We start from the raw sequence: 25,621 nt of genomic DNA, 5'->3' as shown, positions 1-25,621 counted from the left end.
TCTGAGCTCCTGAATGACAAGCTTGTTAACAATGGCCAATAGTGTTACAAACTTAAAGCATCATACTAGCTTAACATTTTTATATGGACCAATTTGCTGTATTAAATCAGCGAATACAGACATAGCTGATGAAATGAGAGCAGATTTATTTTTTTGAGGATTTTGTTCATTAAAAGCCATCAAGGTAATGGGAAAGAGTGTGCAGTGTGCAGAACAGGGTTACAGGTTATAAAAGACTGTCAAGGGTGTTTTTCTATTCCCTACAGAATTACTCTTATATGCAATCTTATACGTGATACTTTTGGTCCCTTGTCTTTTTTAATAGTTTATGATTACATAAATGCAGTCAAAAACATACACTAATATTATCTTTTTGGTGCTACCTTGTGGAAAATGATGAGGCATAAGATGATACCTGACATTGAGAAGTCTGACACCCTGACATTCTGATACCCAGTGAATGTGCCACACGTGGGTTCATCCAACATTGTAGCTTTATTGTATTTACTCGTATTAACTTATGTATAGCTAGAGATTCAGACACATTTCACCAATTACAACCCTGATTGCCTCCATGTATAAACTCTGCTTTGCAATCAAATGTTCTGATGTTTTACTTGAAACAGTAATTGACTTACTGATAAAATGTTAATGTTCCTGAGCTCTTCTGCTCTACTACATGCTAAGTTTCAATCACATCAGCAAGCCATTTAATGCACAGTTGCTATAGTGATGTACCAGACAGGAAGAACTACCAGTGCAGGAGCACAGACACTGAGGTGAAAGAGTGACCCCTTTCCTTAAAACTAACTGAAAATACTGATTTAAAATAAACATTTTTCTAATTTTTTCAAACCGACTGAAACATAGTCTTACATAATTTCAGAAATATGTTATCCCTCTTGCCTTAAATGAATATGGACCCTACTCCAGTATACTTCAGATAGTACCATTTTTATATTAACTGTGCAATGTACGAACCTTAAAGAATTGCATCCTACATTCTGTTTTACCTACAATGTAATATATAAATATACACATACCAATGTGTTATAATCATATCTATGTAAGCAAATGTTTTTTATGTAACTGGGTGCTTGATAGAGCACAATTAGTAAGGGAAAACTTCATTTAACAACATTAAAATATCAACAGACATTTCTTTTTCCTTCAAATAAACGTTACAGATTTTGAAGTTTACAAAAGAAAATCTTTACCAAAGTGCAATAACTTCTCCTTTAGAGAACATAAATGCATATTTTTTTAATTAATTCTCCATTAATTTGTTCTCTTTTGCTTTACCCAATACTATAATAACATTAAAGAAGTATGTCGTTTTTAAACTAGAGAATCACATTTGTGTAAATGACACACGTTTTTCCACAATACTCTATAGATAAGACTTTATTGATCCCGAAGTGAAATTGATATAGCCTGCTTAATGATCTATTTATTTTTACTGGATTTGCTGTTTTTTCTTACTTAGATGCAGTGGAATGGCCATGAATGTGAGATACAGCTACTGAACCGAGAACTAACAGTGGGACTGTATTGGATTCTGATGTTTACTCTGCTGGGCATGGAAGCATACTGTATGAAGTCTTTGGTTAAGAGAGATCAATGTCTTCACATACAGTAACTTCCAGAGCACATTTAAACATCTGAGATACTCGCTTGGCACATTTGTTGGAAAGACTGAAAAAAGAAATTGACAAAAAAGCAAAATGCTTTCAATATGATTGCTCTTGCTTAAGCGAAAAATCACATTTATTTTGTAGTCAACACATATCCTAAGTATCAGAAAATATCAAATTAAATTGAAAATAAAAGCTGGATTTTTTTGGTAGCTTTCGTTCACTACTTACTGTGAAATTATGTTAAATGGAAAGCTATTATATTTGATAATTCAATATACCACGAAAGAAAGTGGAACAGAGAAGTAAAAGAAATAAGATGACGATTTAACAGAAAATAATATCTTTAGGTCCTCCTGCCTCCTAACAATTACCAGTCATCGGCAACAGCTGCAATCTATGAATTTATACAGACATTGATAAGTTAAGGCGCTTCAATAATAGGGCATCTGTTCACCTAATAGGATCATCTATAATTCATCCAAATCCAGACAGAGCTCCGGAAAAGACTAGAGATTTGTTTCTGAAAATTAGGCACATCCAAGTATTAGCTGACTATCTTTTTGTATTTTTGTGGGTATCTTCTTGTCTTATTGTTTTCTTAAAAGAACTCTTTTATCTCTGTGGTAAAAGAGATAAAACATCACATTATCAACAACGAACAATGAACGCATAGCAAAAACGTCATGGTTTTTCTATAGTTTATCTCCTGCCAATATCAATATCTTTGAGCTGTTGTCTCGCAACTCTGTCTCACTCTCATTATACTATGGTATGACCGCACTACATTACACAATTTAAGGTAAAGTAGCTTATCCTGAACCGGATATCAACTGAAAAGGACAAAACAATAAAAGAAGTGACACAATTGAGAAAGGAATTGAATTATCCCCATGTTCTGCCTGCGCATGAACTGGAGTCAAAAGGAATGTCAAATGCATTTAATCTCCCAGTCAACAGAAGCTTGGAATTGACTCATATTGAATTAAACCTTAGCCAATCTGCCAGAAGCTGTGAAATGGAGGAAACAGTGATTTCACAAACCTGGGATGTGTCCCAACTCCCACTTACCCTTCTATACTGCCTACCCTGGGTATTCATTATCTTATAGTATGCTCCTCCTTTCAGATAGCACAAAGGACCCTTTGAGAACCTCTTATGCACTATGCAATACTTCCTACTGCATAGGGTTTTAGAGATACATGTTTCTTTTAAAATCTGCGGAAGCAGGCATCTGATGGTGTATGTGAAATGGTGCTGGGAGGGATCAACCTAATTATACAAGGATAACTGCAGTGGGTGTATGTCAGTGCCAAAGTGCTTCCTGACGTGAGTGCAATTCCTTAGGTACTATATGCCATTATTCATCAAGACTTAATTTCTTTGTTACCAGTGAGCCCTAATTAGAGAGAAAAGGGCAGAGACATCTTATAAAATGTAAATGTGTTAGGAAACATGAGTACTTATCACTTGTTGAAATGTGGTCACTAGAGATATATCTATTTCAGACAAGGTACCCGTTGTTTTCAGTTACTCCCTAAGCTTCTGCTTCTGTAACCTTATTTCTCTAAATGGTGGGTGTCATTTTGAAATGCTCTTGGCCAGAGCTGTACTTTGGCTGTGCTGCTGACAGTAATATTATGACGGGAATGCCAGATTCTTTATAATCACTGAAAAAGCATTGCAATGTCTCAGGTGTTGTTTTGAATACAGAGCAACTGCTTCAGTGGAACAGCACATCTGTAATGAAGATGGCCCTTGGAAATTCTCATTTTATATTCTGGGCAAGAAGGGATTTGCTGTAGCTGAGTCACCACCAGACATGCTGCTGTTGTCTATTTATGCACCAAAAATGAGACTAGAAGCAGGGCTATGGCCATATCATCACTGCAAGTTAATTAGATAGAACCAGCCCCATGTCCAGACCTTAGAAAGGGCCCAACTAATAGTCAGGCTAATCACACCATGATGGTAAAAATGATGAGATTGTTTAATTCCATACTTCACAAATTCATGACATCACATGAGAATAAAATATTGTAGTAGACTGAATTAACTTATACTGTACGCGAGGACCTCTCCTTTCTACCCCTCGTTATGGGATAAAGTAATTAATAGGAATAATAAATGCTCTGATGATGCCTGACCTGTTTTATATTGCAAATATTGCTATTTTGAATAGCAGCTGGGATTTTGTATTAGAGAAATATGTTAGACAAAAGCATGTTTAATAAAGTACATTAAATAAAATAAAAAAATAATATAAATAAATAAAATTAAGAAAGTATGTTTACTTAACTGCTGATAAATCTAGCTTGTCAGTTTGTGTCTCTTCTTGTACACGATCTTTAGGAGGTTTCCCTCAGAACCTAGGTTAGAGTTATGGCAAGTGAAAAACCAAATCAAACGTTTTGACATGTTTTTGAAAGGGTATCATTTTTACAGAAACAGCAATATTATTCCTTCTAACTTTTCATTGATTGGGAAACTGTAAGCACAAATTAATTTCCAGTGTGCTTCACAAATAAAAATGTATGATTGGATGTCAGCTGATACCCTGGTCCCTGTAATCACAATGGTCATTTAAGGTGAACGTTGGCACGGCCAGTTTTAGCCAGAGTCACAGCGCGAAATTCCTTCTCAGTTACATTCAAAGAGACATTAAGGGACATTCTGCTTCTTCTTAATAGTGGGAAAGAGAACTACAATGAAATCTGCTTTAGATTAAAGAATAACACCCAGAAAAGGAGTATGGTTGAATCAGCTTGAACCAGACCAGCTGTCTTTGTGGGGAATGAGGAAATCTTATCGTTTGGAATTTTCATATCAGAGTAGTCAGAGGGTCCCATGGAGTTAATGTCATGTGTTTACCCAGTGGAATAACTCTGCCTGCAATGAAAGGATGTCTTTCTCTAATTCTGCCATCCTTCATCATCATTATGCCAGCTCTGGAAGCTTCTTAAAAGCCATTTGTTTAGGCAGAGATAAAGCTCTCTGCAAATTGTTCCATCCGTCTCTGTGATTGCTAATACATAAAATGCTGTCTCCTCTGCAGAGAAGTCTTTCAGTTAAATGGAAATGCCGTTACAACCCATAATATAAGCAGCTCAAAGATGGCTGGACTTTACAGGTATGAGTGCAATGTGCATACTTTGATTTTTATTCTTGGGTGAAAAATTAGTCTAGCATTCCTTATCTTTATATGGTGTTTATAAACTTGTTTATTATCTAATCTAAAACTTAACAAAAATAAAATACAAAATGTAGTATTTGTTGTGTTATTCTGCAAGGTTTACTATATGTGATGAATCTGGTAGATTTTCCTTGTAGTTTTCTCTCCAGAGATGGTACTTTCAATGAACGTAAGCTCAACTAATTTATAAAATGTGACAACATTTCTCCTGTCCTAATTCCTATTACTCTGTAAGCTCAGGATGGCTCATGATGGCCACAGGCAAGGAGATTGTTTGACACTGCAGACAACACACATTTAGTCCTAACCCAGATACTTTGTTCCATTTATTTCACTTTCAATTATTTTGCCATAGTACATACAGGTATGATGTTTGGACTGAGGACTTTCTAGGGTTTATTTAATGAAACGGAACAATTAGAGAGGCAAGCCGGTTAATGAGAGTATTATCTTTGTTTAAAACCATGTGAAAATACAACACAACAGAAGATGGTGCTTTCTAAAATGAGCTTTAGATCTAAGAGGATTGCAGTGAATTAATAAGACAGGAACATGTGCTGATAGGTGGGTTCTCAGGGCAGAGGAAATGTTCTCTGTGTTTGGTAGAAAGTGCTGTATAAAATTATTACCAGAGAGAGTATCAGAGTGCTCTGAATGTAATATATGGATATGTAATCAGCTGCTTCTTTCTCATGAGATCAAGCTGAATTTCCTTGCAAGAGCAAATTGTATCCCTGGAACACATAGTACTGGCACGGATATTCAATGTCTTTTTAGAACGATGTTCCCATTGAACTATTTTTAAACTTTTATATATATATATTTATCAAATTAAAAAAAATATGTTTGGGGAAAATGACAATTGTTTTGTTTCAAGTGGATTGAAGTTTTATTAAACATGCAAAAATTCATTATGAACATTTATCAGCCGCAGTGCTGATCTCAGCGTTTTGTTACTGTGAAAGTGTAGGCTAGCGTACGTGAAGCGTAGTTCAGGACCCTATGCAGACGGTATAATCCGTAAGTAAGTGGAGAAGGACATCAGGGGAAGGTACAGCAGGATAGGACGGGTTGACAGACAGGTTGCGGTGACGGCGGTGATCTGGTGCTCGGGGGGCGTGGCGAAGGCAACTAGTCTAGGGAAGTCAAAAACGGGAAATCTGGGGTGCAGTCCAAAGTCCCAAAACTGGGTGATCCATCCAAGACAAGACAGGGTTAAAATTCAGAGCGGGATCCAGGACTGGAACAAGAAGTTAAAAGAGAGTAGCAAGGCCAGGCGCTCCAAGCCCCAGACTCAGATGGTCAGGACGCCGTGAGGAAACCTATGCTGTTGGGTCTCTCCTGGACCCGCTGGAAGGTGGACTTCCGGGTGTCCATCTTCCAATGCTGAGCCAGGAATAGGGAGAGCACCAGGCTTAAATAATGACTAACAAAACAGGAGGCATGTGCACATAATCACCTAAATACGAAAGGGTCTGAGCGCTCTTAAGAGGAGGGATCCCAATTGTGACAGAAAGCCATTGTAGGATGACTTACTGGAAGCAATATAATCTGTTCATCTGGGACTCACACTTTGGACCTGGTTGCAGATGCTGTCATGTGGAGTTTTGTCCTACTTGTCTTCTAGAGCCTGGACAAGTGCCTATTCACTGGTCTCTAAGCTCTAGATGACACGCTGCCCTAACTCATCCCACCAATGTTCAATGAAGCTCAGGTCATTGGAGTAGATCATCCATGCAATAACTCACACTGTCATCTTGCAAGAAAGTTATTGCTACACAAACATCATGCAGATGCAGTATGCACTGTCCTGCTGGAATATTGCCATGTCAAGAAGAGCCCACAGAAAGGGCAGCAAGTAGTTTACATGGAACCTTGATTCATCACAAGAGGTGCCACCAACATACAGGATGCACAAGGATGTTGTTCTCTTGATAATTTAACATAATGGTTCTTTCCCAATTTTCCACAGACTTGATATTCAACACCTGGGCCCAGACTAATTAAATGATTTAATGCTCATGCTAGTCAAAGTTATGCATGTGTATCAATTGCAGTCATGAATGATCAGTCTACTCTATGCCAAGAACGGAATCTGTATGCTTTATTTTTGAAAATATACATAAAAGGAATATGGTGTTTCTTTAGATGAAACAATCTCAATGAAGCACCTTACTTAATGGTACAGAAGCAGTGCCCAACCCACTATCTGAACCAAAAACCTCCCAGTTACAAATCCAGAGCTTCAGCTATTCGAGCACATTAAAAATTGATCACTGTTTTGACAAGTGCAATACTAGGATGCATTAATGAAACACAGATTAATTGAATGCATGTTTACCCAGGATGCACAATCAAATCTGACCTCTCTAGGAGTTAAATGCTATTTAGACTGGGGAAAAAGCATCACATTGTCAAATTAATTTAGGCTACACATTGAAGTATTATCTTTGTCCTCCAAGTTCAAAATGCATTTCATGTGATTTTATTTAAGCAATGACATTTAATTTGATTTTCTATAAATTTCATTAGAAGTACAATGCTTTCATAATGGAATTAAACCTCTTCTTTTCCAGTTTTCCTTCTTTTTACAGTGTTGATGTACAGTATAATGCAGTGACCTTTGTGTATTAATAGCATGGACCACAGTATGTCACGATTATAGTCCCCCCTCCTTAAGGGTGCTCCAGCCCTTTCACTAAAGACTTCATTCTGTGCACCTGATCCCTTTTACCTAGCCCACCTTAAAAGCCAGGCGCTGACGCTCATCCGGGCTCTGCATCTGATTTCCATATCGTGCGAGTCCGGGACCAGGAAGCGCCTGGTCCCGTTAAGGTTTTAACCTCGGTTCCCGTTCCTGTTCCCCGCCCGCCGGTTCCGACCCGGCCTTCGTGGTTTTTAATTCCTTCCTCTGATGGATCTCCTGGTTTTGGACTTACCCTTGCGTTTTGGATTTTCCCTAAGGATTACTCTTGGATTGTTCGCCTCGGCCACACCTCCCCCGTGCACCAGCGCACCTTGGACACGCCCCCTTGTCTTCAGCCCCGTTTTCCTGCATGACGTTTCCCCAGTGTTTCCCCACTCCGTCGGACTGTGTCGTCCGCATAGGGTCCCGAAAGAACTGTTCGTTACACAGTAAGCCTTAGCACACAGAATGACAAAACAGTGTTAGCTTAAAGCTCACATAATCACGCTAGATACTCTTATTTCTTATGCCTCCCACAACAGGTATTTGTGGATATGCATGATAATAAATGAAGCTAAACTCCACAAGAGGTCACAGCTGTAGGAATGGTATATTTATTCTGTAGTTCTTAACTTCAATTAGGATGCTATTTATAAGGGCAAAGGTATCAGAAAGCCTTCTGCTCTGAAGTTCTTAAACACCATACCTTTGTGACAGAACAACTGAGTTCTTCATGTTAAAGCAACAGAATTGCTGCACTGTTTTGAAAAACCACTAGCAGTGACATGAATAAGTGTGCATTTAGGTGTTAATAAGTCAATAATTGTTGACTGACCTCTATGAGCAATGACAAAACCCCCCTGGTGCAGATTAAATGCCCAGCTGTATGTCATGTACAGTACAGCAATCTATACTGAGTAATCATCTGCTTGTGACAGTTCCTGTACCTTTCCAATCTGTGGAATCACTCCCCTGTTTTGCCACAAAGTAATGTTTATCAAATGGATCCGGATTATTCTAAACATAATCAGCAAAAGATGTGGGGGAAACTGAGCAAACCACTTATTTTGTCTATAGAAATATGGAAATCATGTCTTTGCATGGCCAATAAATATTATTCAATTGCTTTATATGAATGTTTGTAAAATGAAGGGTAGTTCTGAACACTAACTTATTTCATTTGAAGTGAATTCCTTACAGAGCTCCTGTGGCTCCCTTAATACATTTTTGTCATCAGTGCATAACTGATTTTGTTCATTCTTCCTGGGCAAATTGGTATGGAATAATTAAACTGTAGCATGTTCATGGTTAAACTACAAAACAGATGCTGGTAGAGCAATTAAAATCTGTTTGATATTTACTGCATACAGTATACCTCAGATGACTCGTTAATTATAAAACAGGTGTTTGAGGTCAGTTTTTCTCCTCTTCTGAAATATGTGTTCAATTATTCAGAAATGTCAGAAATAAATGCAAGCTGTTAGGACCCTTTGCAATGACCTGAGACCAAAGCAGGATGTTTTATGTTAAAAGTAAATAATTAAAAATACCAGGATCAGTTTTAAAGTACTACAGTGAAACAAGAACAAAAGTTGCTGAAAGATGAAAGTACAAAACACTGAAAAGTTTTTATATACAGTACAATATTTTCCCCAAAATACATCAATAGTTTGACCACATAAAGCTCCCTTTTCAAATGATAGAACAGAAGAGATACCAATTAAAAGACTTTGTGCTTTATAATTTTAGATGTTTTGAACAATGTTCAAAAACACATAAGCAACTAAACGGCAAAAATGTGAAGCTGTATTCAAAATTAAACCTCTCAACTGAAGAGGAATAGGAGATAAATCTTAGATTATAAAGATAAATTATGAACAATTCACATGCCTACCTAATTATGAGAACTCATCTAAATAATGAAAACAATTTAAAGATTCCCTTTGTGCTGTTATTTAATTTTTGCTTCAGATGGGAAGATTTTGTAAATTATTACACCGTTTGCCCTAGGAGCACAGATAGCATATCTCCTCTGATTACACCCGACACGACTCTCAGATCCTCTTTTTTGTTCCAATAATTTCTTTGCACTCAGTCAATGCCGAGTAATCAGCACAGCACACGACATCAATGGAGTTAGGAAAGCTCACTCTGAATTTTAAATGCTTATGTAAGTCAATGTTGAATCACGTCAAACTAAGGATATAGCTGTGTGTTCTATGTGGGACTTCAACAAAAGAATGAAGAAATAAATCCTTAGTTGGCTGACATGAAATGCCAGACTGACCTTTGGGTTCCCATGAAAGGACATTGTCTTAGTGCAGAACGTCGGGCTGTAGAAAGCAGCTTGTTAAGTTCCTCGGATGACTCCAGAGGCCATTCACTGTGCATCTGTCTCCTGCTCATTTGCAGCAATGAAGTGGAATATAAATTGAGCGTACAGGCCTGGGGGGCAAAGAAATGTTCAGAGTTCCTGTCTTTTCAGCCTGCTGCTGCAGAAGAAAAAAAAATCCACTGTTTTCACTCCTAACCCTTTTGCTGGAAATGTTTAATTTCGGGTGAATTTTGCAGAACTGGGCACATCATAAACAACACGTTAAATATACATTTCTCTGGTAATATTCTATAGGATTTGATGTTCCTTTGTTGATTTAAAATAAACAGAAATGTAAGAAGTTGTTAAAACTCCTTTTCCAACTCCATTGAAACAAAGCCAGATGTGAGGAAACCTATCTTGTAGAAAGTTCTCAGAAACATGATCATGGAACCCAAGAGACTAGAGATGCCATTGTCAGTGAAGGCAACATATTTAAGTTCTATATAAGATATATACATTTGAAGTGTCTGAAGTGTCAGTGAAAACGAGAAGCAAAATGATTCGTTCATAGAAAGAGTTTATTTTTCTGATGTTTAATAGTTCATATTTGTGAAAGCAGTCTTTACATAGAATCATTCAAATTATACTTACAAATCTTACTTTATGTGTAGAAAGATAAACAGGAGAGAATGCAATTGTTTTATGCAATCTTTACATCCGGACTGGATGCAGTTGTAAGTCACTTTGGAAAAAAGCAACTGTCAAATGAATACATGTAATTGAAATGTAATTAAACAGATATTGCTGTTGCATCACAATGCAATGCTTTGTAATCTGGGGATTTGATGCTCTCTGAAGCACCTATAATCTAAAAATATTCCCATGGCAAATTAATATAATCAGGCAGTCAAGCTTGAGTACCTACTCTCTCCCAATCAGAATGATATAATTCTGGTTCATCTTGCTAAGGCATGAACAGCCATGACTAAAATTATAATGAATAATTAAAACTCATAAGATGAACATTTTCTCATTATTCATTTTGATGGACAATGACATCATGATAGGTAGATGGTGATAAAAATTAAATGTTATTGTGTTGTTTCTGACATACTGTAATATACAGTAAGCGGAGCAGGGGTGGAACAGGACAGTTGTGCATCAAACAAAGTTTCATTACAGCTTTGCTGCTGTGTAGTTCTCTTGTTTTTAAAACATTCAGCATAAAGCTCTTTAAGTCTAGACCTGGAAAGTACATTTCACTAGTGCTTCTAGCCCTCATATTCACTTGTACATTCTTGTCAAAATCATCAGAGGCTCTATCTCTCTGAGCAGACTTCCATTTTCCACCTAAAAAATAAAATACAGAGTAAGTATGTCTGAAAATCAGTGTCTGACAAGTTAAAGCTCAGTGCCGTCTGTGATTCCTGTTTAACACAACACAAATGCTAATCAAATTAATGTGCCAGCTGATCGTGCTTGCTTTTATTTAGCTATAAGACATATTTCAATGTTCCATTTAGAATTAAAACAAATACATGCATGCAGCAATAGCAAAATATCATCTTATCCTTCAAATAATACTTTGTTGAGATTCACCAAAACTGACTAGAAAAATAAAAGCACAAGAAATTGTCTATGGGATATACTTGTAGTACAATGCAGTCACAATCAAATCTGAGGAGTGTACAGTATTGTGTTGTTTAATTATGCTTTCTAAATGTCAATTGTTAGTTTAAAGAAGCTGTATGTGATTAAAATAAGACACAGTTGCAAGTGCAGTCACAGTTTTAAGCAGGGGTAAAATTGAACTTTCCCTGTATGTCTTTTTAAGTTATGAAGTGTAAAAACTGAAGCAGAATGATTTCCACAGGCAAGAGTACAGTGTCTGTTAGTCGTAAAGCCCAGGGGCAATTATTATCAACATGGTACACTGAACAATCAGGGATCCCTGTAGTGAACGAAGACAGTAGTGAACTACAGCTATGAAGTGTGAAGGGCGAAGAAACTGTTGTCTCTCAAGATGGGCGATACCCATTGACTGGAAAATTGCTAATGTAGTGCTGATGTAGTGTAGTTCCCATACTAACAAAAAAGTAACAAAACTGAATAATTACAAATAATTACAGACAGCTTCTTTAAATAATTTTTTGTGTATGGAAATGATGATGAGAGGATCATCTGTATAGCGGATCCAAATGTTCATGTGAGGTCATGTGCAACCTCTCCATTGGCCATCACCCCAAGTATTATCGACTCTTTATCATAGCCCCTCAGGATATCAGGATGTTCACACTCACAGTTCTTGAATGGTAGCTAATCCACTCACCTCACATATCAAGATGTAAAAAGTCAATTCACACACTCCATATATTTTTGCATATCACAGTGATTACCTTAATTCGCATGGAAGTGTTAAACAGCAGATGCCATCTACTGTTGCTATGCCAACCGTATCGCTAATAGAGTTCCTTCCAACATCTGCTGGTGCTCCCTTATCAGAGCCTTAATTTCTCACCTTGTCCTCTTGATGTTTGTGTTTCTAGCATAACTGATCTACAAAGAGCCCTGCTACTAAGATGAGCTGCAAGTCAGTTGGGCTCAAGAATAACAAAACGCAGCATTTTTAGTATCAAGTGCATGGGAGTTTAAATATAACATGCAAGGTTTCTTACTAATTAAAAACAACAACAACAACACTATGTTGTAGCCACAGAAAATAATTCTATATCTCTTAAGTGAGAGACACCTTTATTTACTGTGTTCTTTTACTGCGGTCACAAAGCATGAGTACACAACCCTAACACATTTATTCATTTCTCATTGAGTACTGCTTAAAGGATCTAAAGGATCGAGCACACAATCCATAGTAAGATAAATATAGGTTATTACTATATTACGCAGGTATTATTTTTATTTTTTATGCTCCCATGACCACCAAATGTCAAGTGAGAGAATACCTGAATGTAGTTTACTTAAGCAATGTGCTTTCACTTTATGCTGGTGTCAAAGTTGCCAGTGACATCCACCAAGGTATTCTCGCTTGCCTGCAGGGGCAAGAAGACGTTTAAAAATGTATTTGTATTTTCTGTAAAGTATTGAAAAGTGTCAGTAAAGTTCCCTTCAGCAAATGTCAGTAACAGCCATTCTCAAAATTAGCCTTTCTTTAACACGGTCGTAGTTCGGAAACTGTCCAGTCAATACAAACTGTACCTAGGTATTCATCTTGACACTTGTCAGTTTGGATACCAGCAGAAAATGGAACCACATGCAAGACGGGTTTATAAGTCTGACATTGTCAGCTAAGGGGGCCAGAGGCTGGAAAACAGGACTTTTTTGAGAGTTATAAATAAATGGACTGATCAGATGACAATACAGCCAACCAAGGAATAACAGAGACTACAACTAGTCTCTAGATAAGGTGTTGGTCACCACAAATCATCTGAAGCTGACTGACACTCTGGTGTTCTGGCTTTCTAGCATTTGCGTTGATGTCTATGCTCAGTTTTGTTTAAAGTTAGGGAACCTCATTTTCTAAAAAAAAAAAACACTCTTTGAAAAGGGGCACATACTGTATCTTGCACAGTTCATTCTTTAACACATACTGTAAATGGCTCATTTTAGTCAGGCAGTTGCACTTGTTCGAACAATATAACAAACATATCTTTCCAGGATGTACCCATACTCCTGGGTTCTTCTGAGCTCTTTATTAATTTTTCACAAATTGATTTTGAAAAAGAGGTTCTAATTCACAATGTGTTCTGACACAGTATGGATGTTATTTATTCATTCACCAAATGGTGTCCAATTTTCAGTAGATACTACTGATGTCCACATATCTCTGTTCTTTAATAGTGTGATAGCTGTGCTGACTTGGCAAGAATTTAAAAACATTGCTGTACATTTTCAACTTTTTCTTGCACAGTGTCAATTGAGATGTTCAACTCATTAGTGAAGGAAGCTTATATGATCAGTACTGAAATCTAATGAGGCTCCCAAACAGAAGAGTGCTAATTTATGACAGCGGTAAAGCTTCACAGGTGGGGAGTTGAAGTAATTGCATTTAGAGCCATTATCTAATGTTAAAATGGCAGCAGTCTACAGCACTGCAGACTTTACAAGGAGCACTAAGACTGAATCAGTTTCCTAATACAGTATGACCAGTGTGAAGTCCTGTAATCTACTACCTGTAAACTACTACTAATAAGAAGATTTTGTGTAGAAGCACGCCTTTGGGGTTTTGCACAGTATGCAGTTTTCACAGAATTGTACTAGAATGAAACTGGCTTTCAAAAGAAGACTCTTCTTGTGTGACCGTTTTGAAACGGAATGGATTAATGAAATTGTATTGATGAACTTCCACGCTGTTGAGCTCGTGTTTACAGTACTTTGATAGAAAAGAATAAATACAGTTATAATTTAACTGAAACATGTTTTTTTTTTTAAACTCAAATATCATCCTCCGGCAACTGTACAACCCGATGGAAAAACAAAATATAAAATCTGAAAGACCTTTATGTGGTTTCAAAACCTAATTTTGAGATATGAGAATGTACTTCAGAATTTGATCCACTCAGCTGGTACACTTGTTTGATAATGATTCTTATTTGTTCAGTTCAAATTAATCTGCTTGTCCCCAACAGTAGTACATTATTGGACCTAATAGCATTTTCAAAACGTAAAAGATATGAAATCTAATTTAGTTTATAAGCATCTGAATCCATTTCCGTTAAATGTCTGTGAAGGAACGGGTTTAGGTAAAAAGAACATGAATTAGAATTGAAGACCTGGACTTTCTCATACACATCTTGATGCATTATGCCTAATTTTAAAATTTAAAACAACAAGTTACAGTAGGAAGTCACGTGAAAGTTATGAGTCTTACTGTATATACAGTAGGTTAGATGTCCTTACACTTATCAATAGCTTTAGTAGAACAGAAAAAATAATAAAGTTACTTTTTCTGTTTCTTTTGGGTGCACTCTCTATACAGCTCTAAAGGTAGAAAGCTGAATTGTGAAATATAATTACGATTACTGTATAAAGTACAATACATATGTGTATTAGCTAAATAATTTGTATCTATCTTGTTCTGAACATATGAATGGCTGGAAACAAAATTAAGCTGTTTGTCCTGTCTTGTTCTTTTAAAAGTTAGTAGTTTACTGGTCTGAAGATTAATAATTTGTTATTGAAAAGAATAAAAACTATTACTATTAAAATTATTAATAAAACTAATATTAGTTTTATTAATAGGTTCTGTTACAGTCATTACTGTGTTGTTATGAAGAATTGTGCATTTCCTTTTGATTTGGATATCATTACACAAGACGAGTTGTCAACTGTGTCGTGTCTTTCTAAGTCAATTCACGTTGATGCAAAAAAATAGTGAGCACTCAGGTCTGTTTTTAAGAATTTAAATATAGGTAACAGACAATATTACAATAAAGGAGAAGAAAAATACAATGAAAAGAATTATGATTATATTTCTTTGTGACACAAAATGAAACGTGAAATTAGTGTTGGGTATGATCTCAATGAGCTTTAACACAGTTCCTGGCAGTGATGCACTGTGGTTTGCCTGGTGTGCTGTATTGCCTACTGTGAGATCTTCCACCACTCTCACTGTGCATCTGCATTAACATGCTGAAGGTTGGACAGTCACGGTTGTCTCCTATTGATGGTTTTGGAGAATTGATTCAACAGACCTTGACACTGTTTTCTTGACATTGTGGTGCTGTATTTGTAGCTGGGTGAGGTCTTGCATTATTTTCTTGAAAATCCAGACCTTCAAATTGGCTTGCTGGAACACAGAATCAGTGGAGCAGTAAAATTGGCCTCAAACAACACAAAAGGTATTCTTGTGTTAAAAGAGATACCTCCCAGCTGATGTGTTGTTTCTGTCATCATGAACGTCCTTCTACTGTAGTGACTGAAGCCTGAGAATGAATGGTTCACACTGATATGATGACCCTGGTCCATTCTGGTGATCCTCTACCTAGGACATGGCCCATAATTTCCTGTTTCCTGGTTTTTCTTGATTACTCTTCAGATTGCTGAATTGGAATATTTCTCACAGATGATTTTAGCATGATTTCAGTCATGCTGATAGTAGCCAGGCTGTCTTTATTCCTCTTGTGAGGCATTTTTTTTTTGCTGCTCTCTAGTTAAACATATTGTACTTTTTGAATAACAGTTTATGCTGGTTCTTAATGAACTCATCCTGGCAATTCTAACATAAATACAATAAACAGTAAGTAAATGAACTATTCATGTGAAGCTTGTTGTACAAAAAGCATATTTGTTACTATTACTGTGTAGAGTGGAATCCTTTTATTGTTTGTAGTAAAGAAACTATTGCTTAAGCCATAAAGACAAAAAAATAAAGATATTTTTCAAACTTTTTAAAGTAAAAACATAGTTCAAATTCAGTACCATGTGTCAACTTCATTTTGAAGTTTATATATACAGTATGAATACAATATTTCAATATTAATGTATAGATATTAACATATACGTTCATATTGAAATGTAAGACATGAGCTCATGACCAGCTTGAGACTGATTCCCAGACTTCTTCAAGAGAAGAGATAATCTTTGGTTATAGACTATAGGTATAAAGGTAAAAACTGTGGTTCTCAATTAGAACCTCTTGAATAACTTCAGTTTGAAAGAGATCTGGGTGATTTGAATAGAAAAAATAATATAATATCCAAAGAGACACTCTGGTACTAATTTTTCTATCAATTACAAAAAAATAATTTCAATCAATCAGCCCTACTGACTGCTTAGATCTGTGCTTGAGGTCTTTCTTCTGCTGGGTGAAGACAGGTCATTGCTATAGATACATCACAGTAACTACCAGTAATCAATGGACTGCCATCTGAGAAGACACTCAATACTGTGCTTGGCATCTTTCTGAAGCGGTTATACCAAAAATAGTCTCCCTCTTGTGTAGAGTCCTAGAATATGCCTCCTTTATAATGACTTGGTTTTGTTACTGGGCTCCCAGGCAGGTGTTTTCAAAAACATCATTGCCTCTTGAAGTTGGGTTTCCACATGAAGTAGATAAATGCATAACAATACCTATAAAACGTACAGCTTATGATGGTAAAGTGCTAAGGTACAAGCCTTTTTTACATTTTACTCTGCTTTCAAATCACTTTGTGTAGCATACGACTTTGAAAGTCACTGATTTTAAAGTCTCTGGGCTACAATCTATAGTACAGTACGTGAGAAAGCTTAAGCAACTTTGGAAAATAAAGAGCTTGTCAAATAAGAATGCTGCCAAAATATGTATCTAAATGGTCCATTAGTATATATTTACAGCATTTGAATTGCCAAAATAAAAGTTATTAATTATAGTATTAGTTTATTTAGTGTTATTACTTTTAGAAAGAAGAATAAGAGGACAGCTTTCCTGTTAATATGTTCATATTTCCCTTGTTGGTGGAAGATTGGAACATGTTCCAGCAAACCTATATCTCAGCTAGCACCCTAGAATCAAAGATGTCCCAGGGCAAATTAAATCAGGCATAACACACTGCCACAGTCATTATACAGTACAGCTACTGCAGTTCGATAACTCGTGATCTAATACAGGTCCTGCTCTCCCATAGAAAGATTGTCAAGGCAGAGCAAAGTGATCATTTTACATAGAAATTTGTATCAAAGCAGGTATTTAATAATTTCACCAAACAATGCTATACCCTTAAACGTAGCTAGCTACTAAACTTTGTATAGCTGTGCCAGCTGTGCCAGGTGATGATTTCTTAAAGAATGTTTATGATGACATTGAGCAATTGTTTATGTGCATTTGTATGTGACCTGCATTTTGTTTACTTTTAAAGTGCTCATATTCATCTATCAATATAACATTAAGTACATATCAGTAATTTGCTGTCTGGAAAGAATGTTTGAACAATTTACTGTAGAAAAGTTAACATCCACTTGTCACTTTGGAAGATACAGTGCACTTCCTGAAAGGGCCAAATTGGGTTGTAAAACAACTGAATCACATCCAATCATTTTAGGAGTGATTCACAGGAGTATATCAACTGTATAAGCTCCTGAAATATAGGTCAAAACAATCACCTAATGATGTGACCTAGAATTAACAATGACATAACCAGGTCCCGAGACTACTGTTAAACAAACAGGGAGCATGACTTTGGCCCAAACAGAATCTGAATTATCATTCACATCGTCAATTTCTCATATCTGCAGAGGTCTCAGAATTTATATCATGAGTTGCGTTAGAGGGCTATGGATGTGTGTGTACATAACAATATGCCTTTACGGGAAGTGCAGCTGTAGCCCATGCATATTTAAAAGCATGTCTTTATGTGGTCTAAATGATTAATGTATTTAATTCACCAGTAGTTTCCAAGGATTTAGAACAAAGCATTCTGTATTCCACCTGGAGAAACTTTAAGAAAGCAGCTTAATGATAAACTGATTAATGTTTCCTTAATCCTACTAGAATAGGGTCTTTTCAAACACACATTACAAAAGTCAAAACCAAAAACACCCTAAAATGGTTTAACAGCCAAATTGTTGTTCCTTTCAAGGAATTAACCTGTTTATTCCATGTCTTGTCTAAACTCTTGTTGGTTGTTCTGTCATTCTTTTGGAATCCATCCCAAAGGATAAAAAAAAGGATTTTCGTTAAGTAGCAAAGCATATCCTTACATAGTGCCATGTGATACAATTGATCAATTATTTAATAATCAATTATGAAAAATGATGATGGATGGAAAAGTGTTACGTAAAAAGTGCCTGTTTTTAGATAAATATTAAGGAAAATTACTAATTACTGTGCCTTTCCTTGAATTCCAGAGTCTTTAAGAAAGCCAGCCCCAATGGAAAGGTAGGATATTCTTTTATTTCATGAATGTACTGTATAGGATACAAATTTAGTTAACATTTTATATTACAAAGCTTCTTATAAATGTTTTAAAAATATAATATAAACTATATATAATAACATATAATATAATCATATTTATTTGTTAATTTACTGACATATACTAAGAATTTAGTTCGCCATTCATATGTTTTGTTTCAAATGACTGCTTCTCAGGATATAATATCTTTATGTTACTTTCACCTGCAAAAAATGACTGGAAATTAAAAACTGGACTAAGCATACTGTTTAAAAGTTAAATGTGCTGCAAAAAAATATCATTTTATGGAGTAATCTTTAAATCTTGGCCTGTGCATAACTTATGCCCTGTAAGGTAAAGTTCTCTACAGTACAAAGTGAACCTATTTGTGCTTCAAATCGAACAAAATGAAGCCCAGAGGCCTTGCCTTCTGTCTTGTGCTTTTTCATGGAACAAACTGCAAATGTGGCTGAGGCTTCACATCTGTGTCTCGCAGAAGGTTGCCTCTAGCAGACTAGACAAATACAGATTACTTCCTCTCCAAGTGGTTGTCATGTATACATCTTGTGGTGTAGTCTGAAGAAAGTTTCAAAACCTTTTGCTGTGTTGCAAAATTTCAGCCTTTCATTTATGATACCAAGTTTAATAAATATTCTAAAACTACTGGAAAACACTGAAAACAATACAGTATGTACACTATGCCTCAGCTGCAATCATCTTTTCCATATCTACATTTACATGTCCTAGATTTTCAGGAAAATAACCACATGAGGGATGTTTACTAGAAGCTAACAATGTGCCAAAATATGCTCATTACAGGAAATGCATGCAACACATGACACAGTGGGGCCCTGAAATTGGTTTTACAATGGCACGCTTATCAATATGAACCATATGCAGTACATCTCACATTTAAATATGAAAGTTAATTTTATTTGTGCCACATTGTTCTGAAAATATCAACAGGCATCCTACTATAAATTACATTACTGTACATCATTTGGAGGGCTGATTAATTTTATTTAGAATGTTACATTTCCAGTATCCTACAAAATGATTAAACTCCAGACCTAAGAAGACATTAAATATGTTTGTGTACATCAGGTCATCTCTGACATCAGTTGTCTGTAAGCACCTGAGAATTAGTTACCTTTATATACCGTAGCCTATATTGCCAAAACACACATTTCCAATGTATTATTTTTAAATGATTCAGAGGTCACAAGACAAAAAAAGTTACATAAAAAAGCCCCAATCTTCGGGAAGTATAAAAGCACAGCATTCTTCCATTTTGTATTGACAAAAACAATTTCACAATACAGAGCATGCCTTGGAAAGAAGAAAACATGTCTAACTACTTCTAGAAAGAAAAATAAAATCGTATATACTGTATAATCCATATTTGAGGATGCAGCTAAGGAAAGGAGGCTGAAAGGCTGGTTGTGATGTCAGACTTTGCACTGCATAGACAACTGACTCACTGTGAAGAGGTATTCTAGGGAGACAAAGAAATGAAAAACGCAGAGGAGCCTTGTTACCAAAGTTGTCCTGAGAGTGTGCTGCATGAAAACTCTTGCATGAAAGGCCCCAGCCTTCATCAGTTTGTGCTGAAACACTGCTCAGTAATGGAGATGGCAAAAACAAGCTGCATTAATCCTTGAGGATGCAGTAATCGTGAGGAGAATATGAAATGGGAAGGCATGAGTCATCTCAGAGATATTGCAGTTCTCCGGCTTTGAGATCTGTTAAGTCATTTTCTACTGAGGTCCCTGAGGCAACCTAAAGATGTAATGAAGACAAAAAGAAACTCTGGGTCACACTTTATGTGAAACAGATTTTATTTTTTCTATTTTGAATACCATATTGATTATAGAAAAGAAAAGTCAATGTATATTTTCATTAATTATAGTAATAAAGTTCAAGGCTAGCTACATTTTTTTTTTTCACCGCTTTTATAAATGCAAATTAATTAGTTCTTGCTTTCTTGGAATCTTTCCTATTAAACTTTAATGGCTGAAAAGAAATATACAAAGGCAACACATAAAAAGTGAAATTCCCACAACACATTGTAACATACAAAATTGTTGTTTCTACTTTGGTTTCAGCAAAGAGTAAACTATTATGTTGCCTGTAACAATAGCTTTACAGATACATATTAGTATCACATATCTTATGAGAAGACCTTGTCAGCGATGGAAATTATATGAAATGCACTAATCTACCCCGGTAAGCCATATTGTGTGAGAGAAAGGAATTAAGTAATGCATTGCATATTTGCATATAACTGTGCACGTTAGAGAGAGGCAGTTCATTGATCTTGAATTTTTATTCAAGGAGATCATGTTTCAACAAGGTATATATTGTTTGTGACATGCTAGTTACAAAAAATAATTATGCTACCCGGAAATGAGCTCCTAGAATATGCTGAATATTGCATGCATTAGTTATGACACATATTTCCTCTTCTGTTTAGTATAGGCAAGGAAAATTATGAATGTCCAAGTGAGTTCCCTAGTCATGTCCTGTCTTGTACTCCTCAAGCCTCACTCCTCAAGCTTTAGTAGTGGATGCAGAGATCTAATCTTTTTTGTGTTACCTCTGTATGTAAGCTACCCGCTTTTGACTTGTACATGAATCTTACAAATAAACAGGCCCTTGGGCGGCTTCTGAGTTATTAGCACTTTGGGATGTATGAGTATTTTGTTCTACTAACAGTACCCTGCTAAAGCCAACTTTAACCTGGATGTGAAGGACATAGAATCTGAATGATATACTGAAGGAATGTGTATGAATTTTAAAGAAAAATCTTTCAGTTGCACATTCAACACTGCTTTCTTCTTACTTATATGGTTCCTTGGTTTTGTCATATTTTTAATTGAATTTCAGGCTGTTTCACTTGCTAGAGTCTCAGAGGTTTCATTTTGCGTAAGCAGGGCTCCGACCAGGCATGCGATTCTCAGTTCTCCATCAAAATAGATTCTAAAGCCTGTTTGTGCTCTTTTAACTTTTAGGCTTTAATTTCTTTGAAAAGGTATCAAAGAAATAAAAGCTTACAAGTCAAAGCTTCCCAGGATCCATGATCCTTACTCATGGCAACTAACACAACACAAATTGTTTGCAGTTCTGCTATTATCTTTGCTGTGTTTATTTCCTTAGCTTACAGTGTATCTTGGAAAGAGGGACTTTGTTGACCACGTGGATGTGGTGGAACCCGTTGGTAAGCATATACCATGTACATATAAATGGGATTTTACAAGTGATTATGTTAAATTATTATAAGAGCAATCTCCCAGCAGAAACATATGGATGCCATGTTCTCACTGAGAGGGAAATCAATCTGACTGTTGGATGAGTAGTGGTCTATATAGGAAAGGATATAGGATGGAAAATCCAGAATATGCCATATTGTACAAATATTTCTTACAAATATTACCTTGTCTGTTTAACATACCAAAGAACAATTTTGAATGTCATTTTTGCAGTATTGTCCAGTCCTACAATTTGGAGCCATATTTAGCAATGGGTTCAGAGACCTAACACAACTTTAGCTGTGTTACATTTGCAAGACTGCTTTTGACTTCTATGTGATTTTAACAAATTAACAGCCCCCTTAGGTGTCTACTGAGGTGAATTTAACATTCGGGACTTATTATGGAGAATCTTAGATGAAGCATGATTAAATGAAGATGAACTTCGTTTCAAAAGGAATTAGTTTTTGTATTAGCACTTTGGGACTTTGGACTGTGTTACATTTCAAGATTGCAGATGTTTCTTTTTATCTTGTCTTTTAGATGGCGTTGTTTTGATTGACCCAGAATACTTAAAGGAAAGAAAAGGTAAAAGACAAATCAATTTTTGGTTGGTGTTATCTAGAATACCAGAGAATAACTCATTATCAGTATAGGATGTACAGTAGTATGTTTGTCAGCTGCATAATTTTGTTACAAAAGCGGAGTTACAAAAATAGAGAAATATCAGGAACTTGACCAAGCAACTTAAGGATTTTTGCTACGAATATATCCGGTATAGTGGTATATGGTATATGGTATAGTTAAGGCAACTCTGGCACAGCTTTGGTGAAGAAAGTAATAATTCAGGGACACTTGGTTAAACAAATATTAATTAACAATGACAAAACACACACTACACTACACACAACATAAACATACAACACATAAGTTTCTCCATGTACAAAACACGATTTCAGACAAGGTGTCCTAGGGGCCTAATGTCCTAGCCATCCAGAACAATTCCAGACTCTTACCACGTATTTAACTCTTTACGCTTACAAAGACCAGAATAATAGATATACTGCCTTCGGAACTCAATAGAATACAACCTGTGGCTAAATCTCTCTCTCTGAAAACCAAAATGCCACAAAACAAACAGCAACTATCTCCCTATTCTAAATGCATGCACTAAGCAGGAGAGGACATTTTTCATGAAGGGATTCTTTACTTGGGAAATCAGAGTTCCCTAAAAACAGAATAGCAAGCTCTCTTAGCAAGGATTTAAATAGGACCTCTTGCCTGGCATATGCCTTATGGTCTGTCTCCTTCTGACTCTCTCTCTGTGGTCTATTCTTCCCCTCTATTCTGTCTTAATATTATCTTTTATGGTATCTTTCTGGACTGTTGATTGACACTTAATAATTTACCCCAAACCTAATGAACTAAGGTAAACTAAGGTAAACTTTATGATTGCTTTGATCACTGTATCTTGACCCCCTACATTTCAGCAAATATCCCCTTGAATATCTTTTTATGCAGCTTTAAATTGGACTTTTTTTCACAGCCTGGCTTGTTGTTTATACCAAGGTTTAAGATCAGAGTTATTTTGAATTTCAGAGTGTTTTCTTACATGGAATAAGAGTAAAAAGGTGCTCTTTGTAATTGTATTTGGCTATGTACAAAATTTAACATATGTTTTAATTGAAATTGTTCTTTCTGTTTCTCAAATTAAAAAAACTGTGAGGTATTGAAAGGCTTGTACGACAGGTTAACCAGATGTGTGACATGGTAAATCTTGTATTGCTCACCGATCCTCTCTTCCTACAAACCTATCATTTTCATGAGATGCCCAACACACATAATGACCCTTTTTCTGAGGTACAAAATGTTTGGAATGTGTAAAATGTGACCTGAAGACATTTCAACACAGTGCAGTTTCAAATTACTTCATGGAACCACTTTACTGAATGGATGCAAGAAGTCACAGTGTAGCTCAGTGTTGTTTGGACATTTCTCAGCTCTAAAACACAAAAAATTCCCAGTGCATTTTATCACCCAGGCACTGCCTGGTTTCTTTTGTGTTGAGATAAAGGTTCATGACAAGGACACAAAATATATTTAAGACACCAACATAGGAGGTAGATTTGGACACCCAGCTGTGTGAGGATGTAAGAATGTGAGAATCATCTAAATAAACATTCTACATGAGGTTTGGTCTGTCCTCTTTCTTTAACATGAAGATAGTTAAGTTTACATCAAACCCTACAGAGACACTCAGTAGTTTTCACTGTCTCATTGAGAAAAGTTTTCAATGTGTTACTGTTTTCACTGTGACTTCACTGTCTTAATAGCAATAGCTGGGGACAGTAAGTGAACATGAAACAACAAAACAGGCCATGTTTTAAACCGCTCCCAGGAGAAAACGTTATCTCATTCTGCCTCAGTGTTTGTGACGCTGACCTGTGCGTTCCGGTATGGACGTGAGGACTTGGATGTTCTGGGTCTGACCTTCCGAAAGGACCTCTTTGTGGCCAACATTCAGGCCTTCCCTCCAGTGCCTGAAGAAAAGAAGCCTCTGACCCGCCTGCAGGAGCGCCTCATTAAAAAGCTGGGGGAACACGCCTACCCATTTACCTTTGAGGTATAATTCTGTGGCATTTCTGTGCCATTTTTCCCTTTCTCAGCCAGTCAGTTTTTCTTTATGCTCCTTTGCTAGGCTTTGCATTCTCTCACCTTGGCTTGCATGCATCACAGCGCAGAATCACCACAAGGTGTCAAGTATAATCTTTTGATTTTAGAATAAACACATCTCAGATGGAATTGTGACCAAAAATAGTTTTCTGCGAACTTTAAAGAGTTGTTATTTGAAAATGTTTGGCAATCTAATTTCCAAAATATGAAACTGCCAGCTGCTCTGGATCTCATATATACTCTATAATTTTAACCTGAATTTCATTACCTGCTTTACAAAAAGACTGTTCTCAACACTAACTTGCTCTTCACTTGATTAAATGCTGACAAAGGTGCGTTATAAGTTTGAGATGTGACAGAATAGTGGTGCAAAGAAGTAAATTAACAGTATGGAAACACTCTGAGCACTGAAATACTGATATTGCCTCATCTGTAACATTGATCATTACTTAGATTTCCATTTTATTTCTGCAGATTCCCCCCAACCTACCTTGCTCAGTCACCCTTCAGCCTGGACCAGAAGACACGGGAAAGGTACCCTGGACTTAATTTCATTGTGTTGAGAATAACTAAAATTTTGAACCAGTTCTGTGCTTTGTCAACTCCACAAAGTATTCTCAGCGGTTACACATTCCTAGATAGCGTGCAACTGAATAAACCTTAACCAACACAGATAAAATTGTGCTGTGGGACCTCACTATTCATGTTTATACATTTTTCATGTTTCAAATTCATCCAAAAATAATGCAGGAGACAGATTTGAAGAGGAAATTATGAATATTGTTGTACTTTATGGGAGTTCAGAGAGGTCCATTTTTTAGACTAGTGTTTTGCTGCTTGCGTTTAAAGTCTCTGATTCTTTTCTTATGAACCTCTACTCTTCTTCTTTCACTTCTACCACCAAATAAAAAACCTTAATTAAGGATTCAGGTAATTACATAATACAGTACTTCCTGTGATAACATAATGCAGTTTTGTCTTAGTT

At 36.2% G+C, this 25,621-nt stretch overlaps 1 protein-coding gene across 3 annotated transcripts in view; it reads left to right on the top strand.

Annotated features, from left to right (window-relative positions):
• The window catches only part of LOC148657882 (beta-arrestin-1), a 51,805-nt gene that overhangs the window by 13,219 nt on the left and 12,965 nt on the right, over positions 1-25,621 (top strand). For 2 of the 3 annotated variants that reach the window (XM_088638493.1, XM_088638491.1), the window contains exons 2-7: positions 4,690-4,764; positions 18,669-18,699; positions 21,872-21,932; positions 22,507-22,551; positions 24,390-24,586; positions 25,111-25,170. In XM_088638493.1, the coding sequence (XP_088494619.1) occupies positions 4,690-4,764; positions 18,669-18,699; positions 21,872-21,932; positions 22,507-22,551; positions 24,390-24,586; positions 25,111-25,170 (469 nt within the window). The remainder of the gene's footprint in view (positions 1-4,689; positions 4,765-18,668; positions 18,700-21,871; positions 21,933-22,506; positions 22,552-24,389; positions 24,587-25,110; positions 25,171-25,621) is intronic. The other variant, XM_088638494.1, reaches the window with a different exon arrangement.

Source organism: Lepisosteus platostomus, chromosome 7, assembly GCF_059453375.1.
Source record: "Lepisosteus platostomus isolate fLepPlt1 chromosome 7, fLepPlt1.hap1, whole genome shotgun sequence".
In the NCBI taxonomy this organism is placed as follows: domain Eukaryota; kingdom Metazoa; phylum Chordata; class Actinopteri; order Semionotiformes; family Lepisosteidae; genus Lepisosteus; species Lepisosteus platostomus.
The sequence above is the reverse complement of the archived record's forward strand: the minus strand, read 5'-3'. Positions and strand labels throughout refer to the sequence as shown.